This window comes from Saccopteryx bilineata, chromosome 2 (genome assembly GCF_036850765.1).
Source record: "Saccopteryx bilineata isolate mSacBil1 chromosome 2, mSacBil1_pri_phased_curated, whole genome shotgun sequence".
Lineage (NCBI taxonomy): Eukaryota > Metazoa > Chordata > Mammalia > Chiroptera > Emballonuridae > Saccopteryx > Saccopteryx bilineata.
In genome coordinates this window covers 387,031,389-387,049,186 of record NC_089491.1, presented here as the reverse complement: position 1 = coordinate 387,049,186, position 17,798 = coordinate 387,031,389, and the positions used below count along the sequence as shown (strand labels likewise).

Genomic DNA, 17,798 nt, shown 5'->3' with positions numbered 1-17,798 from the left:
TGTCCTGCAAAGGTAGGTAGTTATGGCTTTGGGAGGTCTGGAAAAGCTGCTGACATTCCAAGAGCATGTTATCTTAGAGGCACAAAAGCAGTGGATGGGGCTCCTTTATGGCAAATACTGAGCTTGTATTAAGGAATCTATATGGCCACATGACTATGCCCATGACCTGCCCAGCTGGGAAATTTACGATCAGATTATCCTGTATGATTACATGGTCACTGAGCTTGTCAGCCTTGCTCCAAAGCCTCTTTTTCACTCACACTAAACTTGCTGTATTGCCCCACCAGGACCTTCAGTAAATGTATCTTGAATAGAAGTAGAATAGTTAGTTACCGCATGGTATTTTGATCAGTGATGGACTGTGTGTGTGTGTGTATATATATATATATATGACAGTGGTCTCATAAGATTATAATGGAACTGAAAAAGTCCTATCACCTAGTGAGGTGGTAATGTCATAGCACAATGTATTTATTGCACGGATACTTACCATTGCGTTACCATTACCTGTGGTATTCAGTACAGGCTGCACAGGTTTGTGGCCTAGGAGCTTATAAGGGAACAGAATTTGTCTCCCCAAATATGTCTGGCTTAAGGATTATTTTAGGCTAGTTAATTTGAAGAAACAGCAGACATGGGAGAAGCTCTGAAAACCAAACAGAAGTTACTCTTTGTAAATTTAACTTAAATTTATAAGGGAAATCTCGCTTTGTAAGGGTGCCTCCCTCCTGCACCTGGAAGAGGGGAATGGCCTTATTTCTAGAAACTCTTATCAATGCGGAAGATTTCTGTCTGCATAACGGCCTTGCGCTGTTTACTGCGCTTTTCCTGGTAAACTCCCATAACTGACCCTCCCCTACCCCCAACATCTTTTGTCTTCAGTGGGAAGGTGATCTTCAAGATAGTGGCTTCAGCTATTTTGACAACTTACTTAGTTTTCCTGAGTCTCTCCTATGTATGCCGGAGGTATACTTATTATTACATTACACGTTTATATGTTTTTCTCCTGTTGATCTTTTTTCACAGGGATGTCTCAGCCAGGCACCCAGTAAAAGGGAAGTTATTTTTCCTCCTGTACAGAGCAGTGGGCTATACCATCAAGCCTGGGTGTGTAGTAGGTGTGCTCTACCTTCTAGGTTTGTGTAATTACACTCTGTGATGTTTGCACAAGGATGTGATCGCCTGACAACACATTTCTCAGCTGTGTCCTTCTTGTTATGTGACCATGACTTTTCTGTTAACCTAAAAATAAAAGGTCAAAGTCAGAGACAATAAGCATTTATTTTGAGATGAAAAAAGAATAGCTATTTGGAAAGCACTGGTTCAAGCTGAAGGCCAAACAGTATTCCCGTTAGGAGACAAAGGCAAGGGACGTTTATGAGAAAGGGAAGGGACAGTTGCATCAGTAGACATTTGTATAGGGGCAGATAAGCTAACAGAGTGCCTCTAATTCTAAACAATGGTTTCTAATTTTCAGTCTCATAGTCATTAGTCTAGTAGTCATAATACCCGATTTCTTGTTATCTTTGCAAACAGTTGAGATACAGAGCTGGTTTAGGTCCTGTCTAAAAGTCATTTTGCCCTGCTTGACCAGGTGGCACAGTAAATAGAGTGTCAGCCTGGGATGCTGAAAACTCAGGTTCGAAGCCCTGAAGTCTCTGTATTGAGGCTTGGATCATAGACATGACCCCAAGGTTGTTGGCTTGAAGCCAGAGGTCACTGGCTTGAAGCCCAAGATCATTGGCTTGAGCCCAAAGTCACTGGCTTGAGCAAGGGGTCACTGACTCAGCTAGAGCCCCTGGGTCCAGGCACATATGAGAAAGCAATCAATGAACAACTAAGGTGCCCCAACTATGAGTTAATGTTTCTCATCTCTGTCCCTGTCTGTCTCTCTCTTTCTCTCTTTCTGTCTCTCTTGCTAAAAAATATATAAATTAAGTCATTTTGCTCTGTTTTAACATTTAGAAGGTTTGAGGCATAAGATCTGCAAGGCAGCCCCTCTGGGGTGCAGCTCCGACCCCCACTTTGCAGTGGCTCTGTTTCTATTACTTTTTACAATACTGTCTAGGGATTTAACTTGTTCACGCTCTAATTTTTGAGATGGGTATTTACATCACTGAGTTTTTTTCAGCTAATCGTTTCCTAACGTGTGTTTTAAAGGCTATACATTTCATTCTAAGTAATAAGCTTCAGCGGTATTTTACAAATTTTAATATGTTGTGTTTTTATTGCCATTCACTTCGGAGTAATGAGGATATCTTCATTGCTTCCACAGGTTATTTAGAAGCAAATTGCTTCATTTCCAAACATACGGGGGTTTGGGGGTTTATTTTGTTATTTCTAATGTAATCCCCCCTTGGTCAGAGAACATACCCTGAATGATTTTAGTCCTTTGAAGTTTGTTAGACTTGCTTTATGGTCAGTTTGGATAAGAGGTCGTTGCCCACTGGAAAACCACACCCACTACTGTTACGGATGCAGTGTCTCCAGTGCAGCCCTGTTCAATCTTACATGTTCTTACAGGTCTTTCTATTTATCTGCTTGTTCCATCAGTTACTGTGAAAACATTTCTCTTTTTAGTTCTGTCGACTTTTGTCTTAGGATGTAGCTGTCAGCGTCCCACCTGCGAACCCAAGGTGTGTGCCTCCCTGCTGAGTGGCCCACCTTCCTGATGTTCTCCTAGCCTTGCCTTCTGTTGAGAGCTCTGCTCGGCCTCTTGCTGGGATTTGTGACTATTGTCCACCTAAAAAAGGAAGAACAACACTTAGGTATCATCAAAGATTCAGTCATTTTTCAGAATTTTCTTCTATCTCATAAACGTGGATTGCAGTCGATCCATTCCATTCAGGATTCAGACAGGGACAGGGACAGTGTATTGTAATTGGTGGTTGTGTCTCTTCTAATCTCTGTTTCTCTTCTTTTTTTTTTATTTGAAGGCACACAGTCAGTTGTGCTGTAGCATTTCCCATATTGGGGGCTCTGTTGATGGCACCCCTGAGGTGCTTCTTGTAAGGTGGTCATTAGTGGCAGAGGCTCGAGCAGGCTCAGACCCGGGAGGCACAGGTGCCAGGCGGCCTTTCACTGTCATCCAGATGGTGACAGCCTAGCACCATGACTCCTTCTGCGCTTATTGGCTGGTGAATTCTTTTTAACTCATCTCCCCCCTTCCACACGCACATGAAGTTTTCGAGGTTTTGTTTGGGGTTTTTTGGGGGGGTTGGTTATACTTACAGAGTTTTAGCCTCCTCCCCCCACAAAGCAACAGTAATAATTAATATCTTAGTTATCATTTCTCTTCTCTCCATATTCATCTGTCCAAGTATTTTTTATTGGTTTTACCTATATACCTCTTTTTATTATTTTATATTTGTTCTGTTTTTCTTTAAGAAGGATGCTCTCTCACTTGACCAGGTGGTGGCACAGTGGATAGAGCATCAACCTAGGACGCAGATAACCCGGTTTGAAACCCCAAGGTTGCCAGCTTGAGCAGGGGCTCATCTGGCTCAAGGCACGTATGAGAAGCAATCAGTAAACAGCTAAAGTGCTACAACTATGAGTTGATGCTTCTCATCTCTCTCCCTTCCTGTCTGTCTCTCTCTATCAAAAAAGAAGAAGAAGAAGAAGGGTGCTCTCTCAAAATGTGTCCATTCTGTCATTTGATTTCCTGATATCCGTTCGGCCCTTTTTCCTCCATTGTGGATTTCAGATTATTCCTTACAGTCTTTCCTTCCCTCAGTTACTTCTTTTTTCCTTATGCATTGCTGCTCCAATATGTAGAATCCATATTATATTAAATTCTGTTGGTAGCTATAAATCTATTTCCTAAAGTTTTCTTTTAGCTTATTTTTATATATAATTCCCACAGGTAATTTCTTTTTTAAAATTTGTAAGTTTCTTGTACAAATTTTTTTTTTTAAGCACAAGAGACAGATAGGAAGGGAAAGAGATGAGAAGCATCAGCTCATAATTGCATCACTTTAGCTGTTCAGTGATTGCTTCTCTGAACAATAAGTGCCTTGACCCAGGGGTTCCAGCTGAGCCAGTGACCCCTTACTCAAGCCAGTGACCATGGGATCATGTCTACGATTCATCATTCAAACTGGCGACCTTGGGGTTTCGAACCTAGGACCTACGCATCCCAAGTCGACGCTCTCTCCACTATACCACCACCAGTCAGGCTGCACAAATATTTTTGTATTTCTCTTATGTATATAATGTTACTCAGTATCTTAAAGGCTATGCAATGTATCTCTCCAGCCTTTGCATTCCTTCAGATTTTTCTCATGGCTTTAGCCATTCAGTATTCCAGCTGCTCACTAGGCATTCTACTAGCCTCACCTATTATAACAAATCCCCATTTAACATCTTGCAATCCCAAAATGTTAAAAGGGATTCATTGTTTTCCCCACAAAGCAAGTTATTTTTCTTGTCCAACAGTAGCTTTTCCAGTCTCTACTGCTTGCAAACCTTAGAGACTTGAACTCGTATCTTCAGTGGCTTTCCTCTGCTCAGAGTGACTGAGGCTGCTCAGTCCCGTCCCACTCTCGTCCTGCGTTGCCTGTCCCCACCTGTCCCCGCCTTTCCCCGCGTCCAGGCTGGCCCTGTGCCGGGGCTGCCTGCCGTCTCCATTTCCTGCTTCTCACCTCTTGCCCCCCACTCTGTTTCCACATGGCTGCCAGATTTCTACTCTTTCAGAAATGCTTCTTTCTTTCCATCACCCTTCTTCTGAACCTCTAACACCTAATCGCCTCTGGAGGACAACATCGAAGGTGTTCAGTGTGACCCTGTAGGCTAATACCTCTCACAATCCACAGTACAGACCATGTCAGCTGACGGGACTTCTCACTCTGCCTTGGATACACCCTGCCACCGAGCTTCATGCTCTTACTGTTTTAATAGGGACTCCTTTATCCCTCCTTTTGACCTAATAGTCTTTAAAAAGAACCTCAAAAGCCATCTAGGTCTGAAGTTTTGTACCTAGTCTTACAAAATTTCTGACAAGATGACCATGACTTTCAGTGCCTGGGGCTTGTGAGTTCTGCTTCAGTAGAGTTTTATACTATTTGTAATTTCTTTTTTCTTTTTTCTGTGACAGAGACAGACAGACAGAGAGAGGGACAGATAGGGACAGACAGGCAGGGAGACAGAGAGATGAGAAGCATCAGTTCTTCGTTGCAGCTCCTTAATTGTTCATTGATTTCTTTCTCATATGTGCCTTGACTGGGGCTACAGCAGAGCGAGTGACCCCTTGCTCAAGCCAGCGACCTTGGGGTCATGTCTATGATCCCGCACTCAAGCTGGTGAGCATGTGCTCAAGCCAGATGAGCCTGCGCTCAAGCTGGCAACCTTGAGTTTTCAAACTTAGGTCCTCTGCGTCCCAGTCTGACGCTCTATCCACTGTGCCACCACCTGGTCAGGCTGTTTGTAATTTCTATAAATCTTTCTCTCTTTTTGTACTACTCTCTTTTTAGTGCCATATATTGGGTCTCATGTATTATTTGTATGTTTATTGTCTTCATGTCTAGAGTGTATGTTTCTTCAAGGTACTTAATACCTTGTGAATGTATTTAAATACTTCAATGGAGTTTAATTTGAACTTTAAGTCTTAAATTATTTTCACCAACTGTGGTCCTACCATGTGCCTTGGGGAAGGACCGACAGGATACAGTATCAGTTTAGTTACCAGTTATGCAGGAGCCCAACATTTGAGCTAATTGTTTTAGATAAAAGTTACCTCTTTAAGCACTGAAATTTAATATTTCCACTTAGACATTTATTATTGCCCCTCTTTGACAAGCACAAGCTACCGATGATTATTTAACCTTGTTTTTTGATGACTTATTTATATTCTTGAGAGTTTACTCATTTTTGTAATCCTAGTCCTCAGAGTACCCAACATGTGGTAGACATATGTTGGAATTATTTCTGATAAAAAAGTGTCATTGTTATGATTTGTTACCGTGTCATACATATAGGATGTATGTTTCTGGGAGCTTTCTTTCTTTTCTTTTTTTGGCACTAGTCTGTAATTGGGTCTCTGTAATTATTTGTCTCTTGTAAAAGTACAGAATCTGTAACTTCATGATAGACTGTGATCTAATTTTTGAATGAAAAAGTGAGGTGATATATATAAAAATTCATTAAGATGTATAGTTATGATTCTTTGACTTTAATGTATATAAATAAAACTCAATAATAAATTAAAATATTCAGATTGCCTCTCCTCAGCTTTCTCACCCTTAATACAATCTTTGTTTTTATCTCTGAATGCTCTTTTGTCATATGGATAGCAGAGAGAGGGTAGATTAGTTAGATGAGAGACTTGATTTGGGAGGAAGAGCCAAGTCGGTGGTGTGAGAAGCCCAAGAGTTAGCCAGGGTTATCTGAGCTGGTGCTTTGCTCAGAAAGCCAGCAGCCTGAAGACCTATGTGGTCAGCACGGGAGGGGCCAGTCATTACTCTGGCCCAGGCAGATGGGGACATCTGGTCAGCTCAGATCTAAGGCAGACAGCCCAAATCAGTGACCTCAGGGCAGGGGCCCTTTGCCTCTGTCCTCTTCCATAGCTCTGTCTAGGTAAGGAAGAGCAGCTCATGTTAGAGCCTGCAATTGAGCATTACGGAAGGACGGAGAACGGCTGCAGAGATGGTTTGGAGCACTTAACAACCTTTATTGGCAGCCTTTCATTCTCTTGTTTTAGCATTAGTAACTGCAGTATTCAAAATAAGTGGTCTCTAGAGTGCCTTCTGGTGGCAACTGCCAAGGGTTTCAGCTAGCAAGCACAGCTGTTGGTTAGAAGCCCCCTTAGTGCTCCCTGGGGAGCCAGGCTGTGGGCTGAAATGTCAGCCCTCAGCCTTGTTTAGTGTCCACTTGCCCTTAGGTCTGGCACGTCCCCTTGCCTTAAATAAAAGGTCTGCATTATAATATGACGGAGTGTCCTTTCCAAATACCGTCAGTTCCTCCGAGGACTGGAGCAGTCCTAGCTGCTCCTGTTTTTCTGGAATCCCCGGGGTCAGTTTTGTAGATTGCTCTCAGAAATCATTCCATGTGAATTTAAAAACCCACAAGTCAGAAGTGTTCATAGCATCAGTTCCGAATGCTGGTTACTGCACTGATAAGGAAAAGTTTGTATCTTCTAGACTAGTGGCTCTTAAAAATGATTGAGGACCCCAAAGAGCTGTTGTTTATGTAAGCTATGTTTATGGATATTTACAGTATTAGAAATTAAAGCAAAATTTTAAAATATTTATCAATTCATTTAAAAATAATAAACCATATATTTAAATGAATTCACTTAAACATATAAGGTAAATTATTTGTTATGAAAAAGACTGTTTTCTAAAAAAGAAAAATTAGAAGAGTGAAAAGTTCACATTTTTATATCTCTTTAATAATTACCTTTTCAGATAACTGTGGATATTCTTCTTTGATAGTATACCCAAACTTAAATGGTGTTTTCTTTCTTTTTTTTTTTTTTTCTGAAGCTGGAAACGGGGAGAGACAGTCAGACAGACTCCCGCATGCGCCTGACCGGGATCCACCCGGCACGCCCACCAAGGGCGATGCTCTGCCCCTCCAGGGCGTTGCTCTGCCACGACCAGAGCTCTGCCACGACCAGAGCCACTCTAGCGCCTGGGGTAGAGGCCAAGGAGCCATCCCCAGCGCCTGGGCCATCCTTGCTCCAATGGAGCCCTGGCTGCGAGAGGGGAAGAGAGAGACAGAGAGGAAGGGGGGGGTGCCCTGGCCGGGAATCGAACCCGGGTCCCCCGCACGCCAGGCCAACGCTCTACCGCTGAGCCAACCGGCCAGGGCCAAATGGTGTTTTCTTAAGGATTAGTTGCAATATGGAATCTGAAACTACATTAATGAACTTTTCATATCTTCTACTCTTAGGAAAGAATGACTGAAGAGACAAATAACGTTTGACCTTTATAGTAATCCTGTAAAGTCATGAAGCATATATTATTATTTTATAGCAGATGTTGTTATTTTATAAGTATATATTATTATTTTCTCTTTTAAAAATATTTTTATTTATTGATTTCAGTGAGAGAGAGAGAGAGAGACAGGAACATCTATCTGCTCCTGTATGTGCCCTGACTGGGGATCTAACAGGCAATCTCTGGGCTTTGGGATGATGCTCTAACCTAGTGGTAGTCAACCTGGTCCCTACTGCCCACTAGTGGGCGTTCCAGCTTTCATGGTAGGCGGTAGTGGAGCAACCAAAGTATAAATAAAAAGATAGATTTAACTATAGTAAGTTGTTTTATAAAGATTTATTCTGCCAAACTTAGTGAAAATCTGACGTAAAGTACTTGGTAAGTAATTATTATTATATACTTTAACTTGCTATAACTGCTTTATAAATTTTATAAAGTAAAGTTACTTCCCTACTTTATTAATCACCATTACTGTGGAACTGGTGGGCATTTAGAAAATTTTACTACTAACAGATATAAAAGTGGGCGGTAGGTATAAAAAGGTTGACTACCTCTGCTCTAACCAATCAAGCTATCCAGCCAGGGAATGATTTTTATTTTACAGATGAAGGGATTGAATCTCGGAGAGAGCCACTTAGGAATCTCTGTGACAGAACTGCTTGTGGTTTGAAATTGCCTATCGTGAGAACTAGATTAATATTGGGAATAGATTAATTATCCAAAGAATAAAGTCCCTCTGTTCAAATTACTGTGTGATTTGTCTGATATATGCATTTTTAAAAAACACTGTATTTTATTTTTATTCTAGACTTATTCTGGACTCTTCTGTGTAGTCATAAATCCTTACAAGAATCTTCCGATTTACTCTGAGAATATCATTGAGATGTACAGAGGGAAGAAACGTCACGAGATGCCTCCACACATTTATGCTATCTCTGAATCTGCTTATAGATGCATGCTTCAAGGTAACTGGAAATGTTAGAATACTCACTACTTGCAATTTTTAAATGGATTAGGTATTTTATTAGATGCTACAATCTTTTCAAAAAGTATTAGAAATTTAAGACTTTTTTTGTAATTAAAAATTAAGTTAATAAATGTTTATTGTAAAAAACTTACTAATTCTTGCCTGACCAGTGGTGGCGCAGTGGATAAAGTATCTACTTGGGAAGCTGGGGTCACTGGCTCATAGTGCAGGCTCATCAGCATGGGATCACTGGCTTCAGCAGGGGAATTGTCCACACAGTCTCAAAGCTTGCCAGCTTGAGCCCAAAGGTCGCTTGCATGAGAAGCCCAAGGTCACTGGCGTGAGCAAGGGGACAAGGCATGCACTGGAAGCTCAGTGTACAACTAAAGTGAAAGCAACTCTGAGTTGGTGCTTCTATTCCTCTCTTTTTTCCTGTCTTTCTCTCTCCCTTTCTTTCTCTTTCTAAAAAAAGATATGAATTCTTAAGATTAGAATGGGAAAAATAGCTCTCGTGTTTTTTTTTATAGGAGGATGGCATGTTTGTTGCTTCATAAATACTCCATGTCACTCTTTATGTTAAAAAGCATCTAGTTTTTATATGGATTTGATCTCCACAAGCCAGTATAATCAGAACTCTGTTATGTTACGGGTTTTGTTGGTTTGTTTGTTTTTTATTTTGTTTTTTAGTTTTTCCACTGATTTGAAGGATAGGGGGAAGGGAGAAAGGAAGAAGCATCAACTCATTGTTCTACTTATTTTGTGCACCCACTGATTGCTTTTTGTATGTGCCTGACTTGGGATCAAACCCATGACCTCAGTGTACTGGAATGACTCTGTCCACTGAGCCACTCGGCCAGAGCCTGCATTAGGTTTTAAAACCAACAGGAATAGCCAACATGAAGAATAGTAGAAAAAGTGAATGCTTCGTTGGGGAAAGAAAGATTATAAAATATTTCTGATTTAATGCATGTAAAAGAGACAACAAAATTAAAAAATATTTGTTGAAGTGGTTGATTTTGATTGTTTTCTTTTGGATTCAGAATGAAATATAAATTTGAAAACTCATTTATTTGAATCATAGCTTTAGACACGATGGTTTATGGAGGGACATGTTTTTTAAAACCCAAAATGTAGCAGTTTTAATACATTTAACACTGCTCGAAAATACTACATTATATATGGGACTTCCTAGTGCTATGTGAAGTCGCCTATAATAACTCCTCTATCTCTTTTTATTTTTTAAAATATAACTTCTGTAAGGTATATTAAAATCTATGCACTTCTTATAAAGTAGTGCCATGATCATAAGAAAACAGGATATACTGTATCCACCTATCATCAAATTTTATAAGTCATGACAAGGTTGTCTTGGTGACTAGGTCTGAAGGGTGGTGTGAGGGAGTTAATAAAGTACAATACCGTTTCCTCCTTCAAGCTGTATTTGGATACTTTTATATACCAGGTCCTCTGAGGCAAATAGAAAGTACTTCAAGACTAGAATAGTGTCATAGATTGGTAAGGACAGGTTCAGTATCCAAAATCAATTTAGGCTTAACAAAAGACTGTATTTAATAACAGTTCTTAAGTTCAGAACCAGAGAAGACTAAGGATGACTATGGCAACCAAGTTGCTGTTAGATAATGGAGAAAGAAGAATTGTCAACTTCTTTGTTTTTGGTTTTGTGTGTCTGTTAAAAATAATCTTTATGTGCAGAAAACATTTGTATGAATGAGCAAACTTGGCCTTATATGGGAGAAGAAATTGGAGAAAGTGCAGTCCTTCTGAAATTGAATCCATAGTTTCTCATCTCAACAATGGAGATAGCTGACTGTCTGGTCTTTGAAGTTTATAGAAGGGAGTTTCGGAAGGCTGGGATTGGCTCACATATATAAGGTCTACAGGAAAGTTCTTCCGTTTCTATCACAACAAGTTTCAACACGTAAGCACATGTTTATTTGGCGCATGTGTGCCTCTCTGTTTTTATCACTTAATGTATACATACTGACGTAGCAAATTAACTAAAACTAAGTTGATTCACGTTAGTCTTATGTGTGAAGTGATAGTGTACCCGTGGCTACTGATAAAGTTCATTTACGCCACTGTATTGTATACGAATTTCAACAAGGAAGAAATGCTACAGAAGCATGTAGAAATTTATTGAAAGTGTTTGGTGAAGGTACAGTTTCTGACAGGACATGCAGAAGATGGTTCAAAAAATTCGAAACAGGTGATTTCGACCTTTCTGATAAGCCACGTTCTGGGCGACCATCTTTGATCGATGATGATGTTGTTAGACCATGTTGGAGCAAGATCCTTTTCTGACAACATCAGAGATTGCAGAAAGGCTTAATTCAGCTCAGCAAACCATTTCGGACCATATTTGGAAGATAGGATTAGTGTGGAAATATATTAATAAAGTTTATTGATGGTAAGAAAAATTTATATTTTGTTTTATTCCAAAAACAAACAGAACTTTCCGGTAGACCTTATATAATTCCAATTTTTAAAATGGAAGAAGCTCCAGACTGCTGAGCTTAATGTGTATGTGCCAGGAAAGTTTCTAGAATCTATTGTTAACAGTCTAAAAACAAAATGAAAACATTCGCGACATCATTTTAGCTTAGTAGGAAGGGAAATACAGAAGGCAACATAAACAGAGAATTAGGACTTCTGCATGGCATTCTCTAGTCTGCTAGGGTGTCCTTGTGGCTCTGTGCTAAAAAGTTGCACTTGAAGTGCTGTTAATGATTGAGGTTGGCCAGGTTTGTCAAGGTGTGTGCAGGGGACTGCTACCCTTTCCAAAATCTTTATCAATATACTTCAAGATGTGGGGAGCATGCCCATAAAACTTTTAGGTGTCGCCTGACCAGTGATGGCGCAGTGGATAAAGCATCCACCTGGAAATGCTGAGGTCGCCGGTTCGAAACCCTGGGCTTGCCTGGTCAAGGCACATATGGGAGTTGATGCTTCCAGCTCCTCCCCCTTCTCTCTCTCTGTCTCTCCTCTCTCTCTCTCTCCCTCTCTCCCTCTCCTCTCTAAAAAATAAAAAAATTAAAAAAAAAAACTTTTAGGTGTCATAAAACTGGGAGGAAAAGAAATACAGTTGATGAAAATAAACAAAAATTTAAAATATCTTGTCAGGTTGAATGGGGAATTAGATCTAACAAAATAGTTAACAGGGGTAACTGTTAATGTTCCAATACGGAATGAACAAGATGTGGTTGTGCCTGACCAGGCAGTGGCACAGTGGATAGAGCGTTGGACTGGGATGCAGAGGACCCAGGTTCAAAACCCCGAGGTCGCCGGCTTGAGCATGGACTCATCCAGCTTGAGCATGGGGTTGCTGGTTTGAGCACAGGGTCACTGGCTTGAGCCCAGAGGTCTCTGGCTGAGCACAGGTTCATCCGGCTTGAGTGTGGGGTCACTGGTTTGAGCACAGGGTCACTGGCTTGAGCATGGGATCATAGACATGACCCCCATTGACTTGAGCCCAGAGTTTGCTGGCTTGAGCAAGGGGTCACTCACTCTTCTGTAGACCCCAGATCAAGGCACATGTGAGAAAGCAATCAATGAACAACTAAGGAGCCACAATGAAGAATTTCCGCTTCTCATCTCACCATTCCTGTCTATCTGTCTCTCTCTCTTGAATTCTCTGTCTCTGTAAAAAAAAAAAAAAAAGATGTGTCTGTCTGGCTGCAGGATGCCCAGAAACCCCAAGTCAGAATGCCAGGATCCTGGGGGTGGGGGGGGAGCTGTACTCATCTTTCATAAAGCTGTTGGTGTAAAAAACAAAAATGAGGAAGATGTGGCTTATACTACTATTGATACCATTGTTAATACGAGAATGAACATTTATTGACTATTACTGTGTGTCAGGCACTGGGCTAATTGCTTTATGTGTATTATTTAATCCCCAACAATCCTATAAAGTAAATAGGATCACTTCTCCCTATTTTATGAGGCACAAAAATGTTTAACACTTGACAAAGAACATGTAAATAGAAGTATGAGCTAGGATTCAAAATCAAGGCAATGTGACATATTCCTACCCACAAATATAAACTTACATGTGAAAGTTTCAAAGAATTAAAGTAATTGATAGTTTTGATTACACAATAATTATAAATTGATACAGAAAATTTAAAAAGTCCACATACCTGGCAGTTGTGTGGTATCCCATTCTGTAAGCAGGGGCTGATGCTGTACACACAGCACAACTGGGCTGGGACGTCGGCCAGGGTGGCCAGTTGCACGTGCAGTGGCTGAGGAAGCTCACAGTGTCTTCCAGTGCTGACCAATCCAGGTTTTCAATTACAAATGTAAGCAAGTAGCTAAATATAACTGGGCCTATCAGGAGGACATGGAGCTAGCGAGGGTGCCATGCAGAGGGTTCACGGCATGTGGTCCCACCGAACAGCTTGTTTAGTGCAAAAACAAAACAGAAGAAAGTTTAATTCTTTTCTTGAGTTTGGATTCTAGGGGATATTGTATCAATAAAATGCTCAACAAATAATTTGTTGAAGTAAAGTTCTTAGACATAAACTTTATGGCAAAAACTACAAATTTAGTTTTTGTTATATTTATTATACCTATATATATTATATACCTTAATAATAATAGCTAAGCATTTCATGTTTTAATACTAAGTGGGACTTAAATTTTTAATTTCCAGTTGTTCACTGTTAATGTATAGAAATACTCTTTTTAAAATGTACAGTATATTGACATTGTATTTTGTGACCTTGCAAAACTCACTTATTCTGGAAGGTTTTTTGTAGACGGTTTGGATTTTTTTTTTTTTTCTTTTTTAAGAAGAAGGGAACAGAGAGGGAGAGAGGGAGACAGAGACAGGGGGGGAAAGTGAAGAGGAGCATCAACTCACAGTTGTGACACTGTAGTTGTTCATTGATTGCTTCTCAACATGCCTTGACTGGGGGATTCCAGCTGAGCCCGCAATCCCACGCTCTATCTAGCCTGATAAGCCTGAGCTCAAGCCAGTGACCTGGGGGTTTTGAACCTGGGACCTAAGCGTCCCAGGTCAATGATCTATCCACTGCGCCAACACTGGTCAGGCTGTTGGGTATTTTCTGTATAGACAATCATGTCCTCTGTAAATAGAGACATTGTTATTTCTTCCTTTCCAATTCTGTGCTTTATTTTCTTGCCTTGTGATGTTGAATAGGTATGGTGAGAACAGACATCCTTGCCTGTTTGTGATCTGTTCACATTGAGGATGATGTCAACAAAAGTGTTTTTTGTAGACACCTTTTATGAGGTCGATGAAATTCCCTGTATTCCTAGTTTGCTGAGGTGTTTTTTCTGTTTGCTTAATTGTGAATGAATGTTGAGTTTTCTCAAATGCTTTTTTCTGCATCTATTCAAGTGATTATATGGTTTTACTCTTCATCTGTTGATATGGAGAATTAGATTGTTTGCCTTTTGCTTGTTGAGCTAACCTTGAATTTCCAGGATAAACACCACTTGCTCATCGTGTGCATTATCCTTTTATACATTGTTGGATTTGATTTGCCAACTTCTTGTTAAGAATTTTTGTGTCCTTGTTTATAAGAGATATTTGTGTGTCATTTTCAGAGACTGTCATTTTAGAATGTGTTGGGAAATGTTTCTTCCTCTTCCGTTTTTCTGAAGAGTTTATATAGAATTGGTATTATTCTTTTTTTTTCTTAAATCTTTTGTAGAATTTACGAGTGAAACTATGTTTTCTTGGTAGGAAGGTTTTAATTACAAATTTAATTTTTTTATTGAGGTATAATTGACATAATATCATTAGTTTTACAAATTCATTTTCTGTATATAAGGCTATTTGGATTATTCCTTCTTTTTTTTTTCCAGTGAGGCAAACAATTTGCCCAAAATTTTATTTCTAATTGATAATGGGATCAGATTTTTTTTTATTATTCCTTCTTGAGTGAGCTGTAATAGTTTATGTCTTTCAAGAAATTGTTCCTTTCATCTTAGCTGTCAAATTTTTTGACATAAAGTGGTTCATAATATTTTCTTATTATCCTTTTAGTATCTGTAATAGTGTTGCCTTTCATATTGCAGATATTGGTAATTTATGTCTTTTTCCTGATCAGTTTGGCTAGAAGTTTATTAATTTCATTGACTCTTCTCAAAGAACCAGCATTTGCTTTCACTGTTTTTGTTTTGCTTTGCTTTTTTCCCTTCTTTCTGTTTCCTATTTCATTGATTTCTCTCTTCTATTTTTTGTGGGTTGTGTTTGCTCTTGTCTAGTTTTTTTTAAGTAGGAGCTAAAGTCATTGATTTGAAACTGTTGAAAATAAGAATTTGTCATGGATTCATTGAGTATCTCCATAAATGCTATGTGATCTGGGGGAGGTGCTTTGGAAAATAGTTATCAGATGAGTCTTCAAAAAGCTAGTTGCATTTTTAAAATTAAATGATTTCCCTTAAATATCAAATTGAGGCTGGGTCTGGTCACATTTGTAGGTTGTTAAAGGTCATAGTATAAACTGCTGGAGTGCTGCATTTGTCCTTGAAAATGTAGAGGATGGAATGAAGCAGAAAGGAGGCGCGGGAGTGGTCCGTCCATAGCTGGAGAGAATCTTGGAGGTTATGAAGCCTGTGCCCTATTGTGCTGTTAGTGACACTGAGGCCCAAAGTCAGTGCAAGACCAGGCAGACATTCAAGGAGAATAGACAAGTCTCATTAGGAGAAAGTTGTTTGTTCTGTTTTGGGTTGGGTGGGAGAGTAAGAAGCATGAGGGATGTGGAGCAGATTCGAGGGCCTGATTTTGGTTGTGTAGGTCTCAAATTTCAGACAGTGATACCAGCATGTACAGCAACAGAGAGAACGCCATTCTAAATGAATTAAGAGATAGATTAATTTTTGTTAATTCTTTTGTATTTCAGTTTCTTTAGAACTGTAAACCAGTTCACAAAAGCCAGAAAAAAGAAAACTTGGTATAGTGGAGTTTTGTAGAAATTGCCCTGACCAGAAGGGTTTTGGGATCTGATGGTTCTTATTTAGAATGAATAAGCAGAGACTTGTTAAAACCTAGTGTTGTAGGTAAAGAAGTTGAAATCAGCAAGGAAGCAAAGCCTCATTTGTAGATACATCCGTCAGTTTACTGCAGAGCTGGAACGAGAACAAAAGATTCCAGTTCCTACGATTTTGCCAGAGCCCAGCGTGGTACCTTGCACTGAATCAGCAGACCAAAGGCCAACTGTTAATTCTAGGAATAAAGAAATAAGACAGTTTCTGACCTTGGGCAATACATCCCACTGGGCAGGCAATGGTGGTGGTGTTTGACTCCAAAATGCGGTTCAGAGGAGGAACCAGTAGTTGGAGGGAAAGGGTTTGGGAAGGTGTGCTGGAGGAGATTCCGCTGGGCTGAGCAGGAAGGGACACGTGGAAATATTCACGTAGCTGGACCTGGGAGGAACGGGTCAAAGAGAGGGTGTGATCTGACCTCGGGCCGCAAACGAACAGAGGAGGCAGACATCAGCTGCGGCCAGTGAGGGCTGCGGGGACCAGAGGGAACATAACACTGAATAGGAGCCACATGCATGCTTGGTTTTGTTGCACTTCAAATAATGTTGCATTTTCTTAAAGATTGAAAGCAAGAACCTCCACTAGCAAAGAAGATTACAGCTTGCTTAATTGCAACACTCACTTTTGTGTGGTAGTCTGGGACCAAACCACAGTCTCTCCAAGGAGTGCCTATATTAGGAATTAAATTAGGCTTGAGCGGCCAGTCAGTAGTATAACTCAGTTTATACATAGAATATATGAATGATTGGCTTACTTTACTAATGTTCCATGAAAAGAGCATAACACAGTGAGTGAACTGGATTTAGGACTATAATAGGGTTGGGGAAGAGTTAACTTGACCTGAGAGGTGTAGAGTTTCTAATATTTTATAGGCTATTACTGTAATGTCATTATATCAAATCTTTTAAAAATTGGAAAAAATGGTCACCTTCTTTTTGTTTTGTTTTGTTTTGTTTTGTAGATCGTGAGGACCAGTCAATTCTTTGCACGTAAGTAAATGTTGACTTTTTAGATTTGTTTTTGATTCTGTTGGCAAGTGAAGGAATTTTTTTGTATGGAGAAAGGGTAAAGTAGAGCAATAACTTTTTAAGAGTTTGATGTAAACATTGTAGTTTTCATTTTGAGACTAAGATTATATAAGTTACTTAAATTTGGTATTACAGTTTGGTTGTCAAACTGGGATTTTCACACATTTCATAATGTTCATCTGTGAAATTTACATCTTTAGTTTGTATGTCCAAATGTTGACCTACTAGAAGTTTCAGTAATTTATTCATGTTACCTAATAGCCATTATTATTATGTGCCTCGTGTACTGTGTGCTGAGTACTAGAGACTTAAGATTGAATAAAACAAGATCCAAAGGAAAGATGATTAGATTTGCACCTTAGAAAGACCACTCTGGTTGTAGTATGAAAAATGGATTGGAGAAAGGGTTAAAGTGGGAAAACCAGTAAGGAGCTGGCTGTCCGCTATCTAGGCAAGAGTTGGTAGCAACTTCAGTTAGAGCAGTGGCCTGGAACCTAGAGAAGAGTGGCTGAATTTAAGTGGGTTGCAGTTTGGGAGACGGACCCACTAGGACTTGGTGATTGATATGCTGAGGAAAGAGGAGCAGAGAGAGAAGGTGGAGTTACGGTGATGTCAGGGTGTTTCCTGATGTGCAAAGGTGGGGAGGAGAGCAGATTTGGAGCAGAGGATAAGGAGTTTGGGATGCTGACACCTTGACTTTGAGGTGCCCATGTCTAATCTGAGTGGAGCTGTCCCCTGGGCTCCTGGACATGTGGACATGGGGCCCAGGAGAAGGAGAGCTGCGCCAGAAGGCTTGTCTGATGCATCACCAGCCGGACGGTAATGGAAGCC

General features: G+C 40.0%; 1 protein-coding gene across 5 annotated transcripts in view; it reads left to right on the top strand.

Annotated features, from left to right (window-relative positions):
• MYH10 (myosin heavy chain 10) overlaps positions 1–17,798 on the top strand; it is a 119,464-nt gene that overhangs the window by 15,422 nt on the left and 86,244 nt on the right. For all 5 annotated transcript variants that reach the window (XM_066264236.1, XM_066264233.1, XM_066264232.1 and 2 more), the window contains exons 3-4: positions 8,746–8,902; positions 16,901–16,928. In XM_066264236.1, the coding sequence (XP_066120333.1) occupies positions 8,746–8,902; positions 16,901–16,928 (185 nt within the window). The remainder of the gene's footprint in view (positions 1–8,745; positions 8,903–16,900; positions 16,929–17,798) is intronic.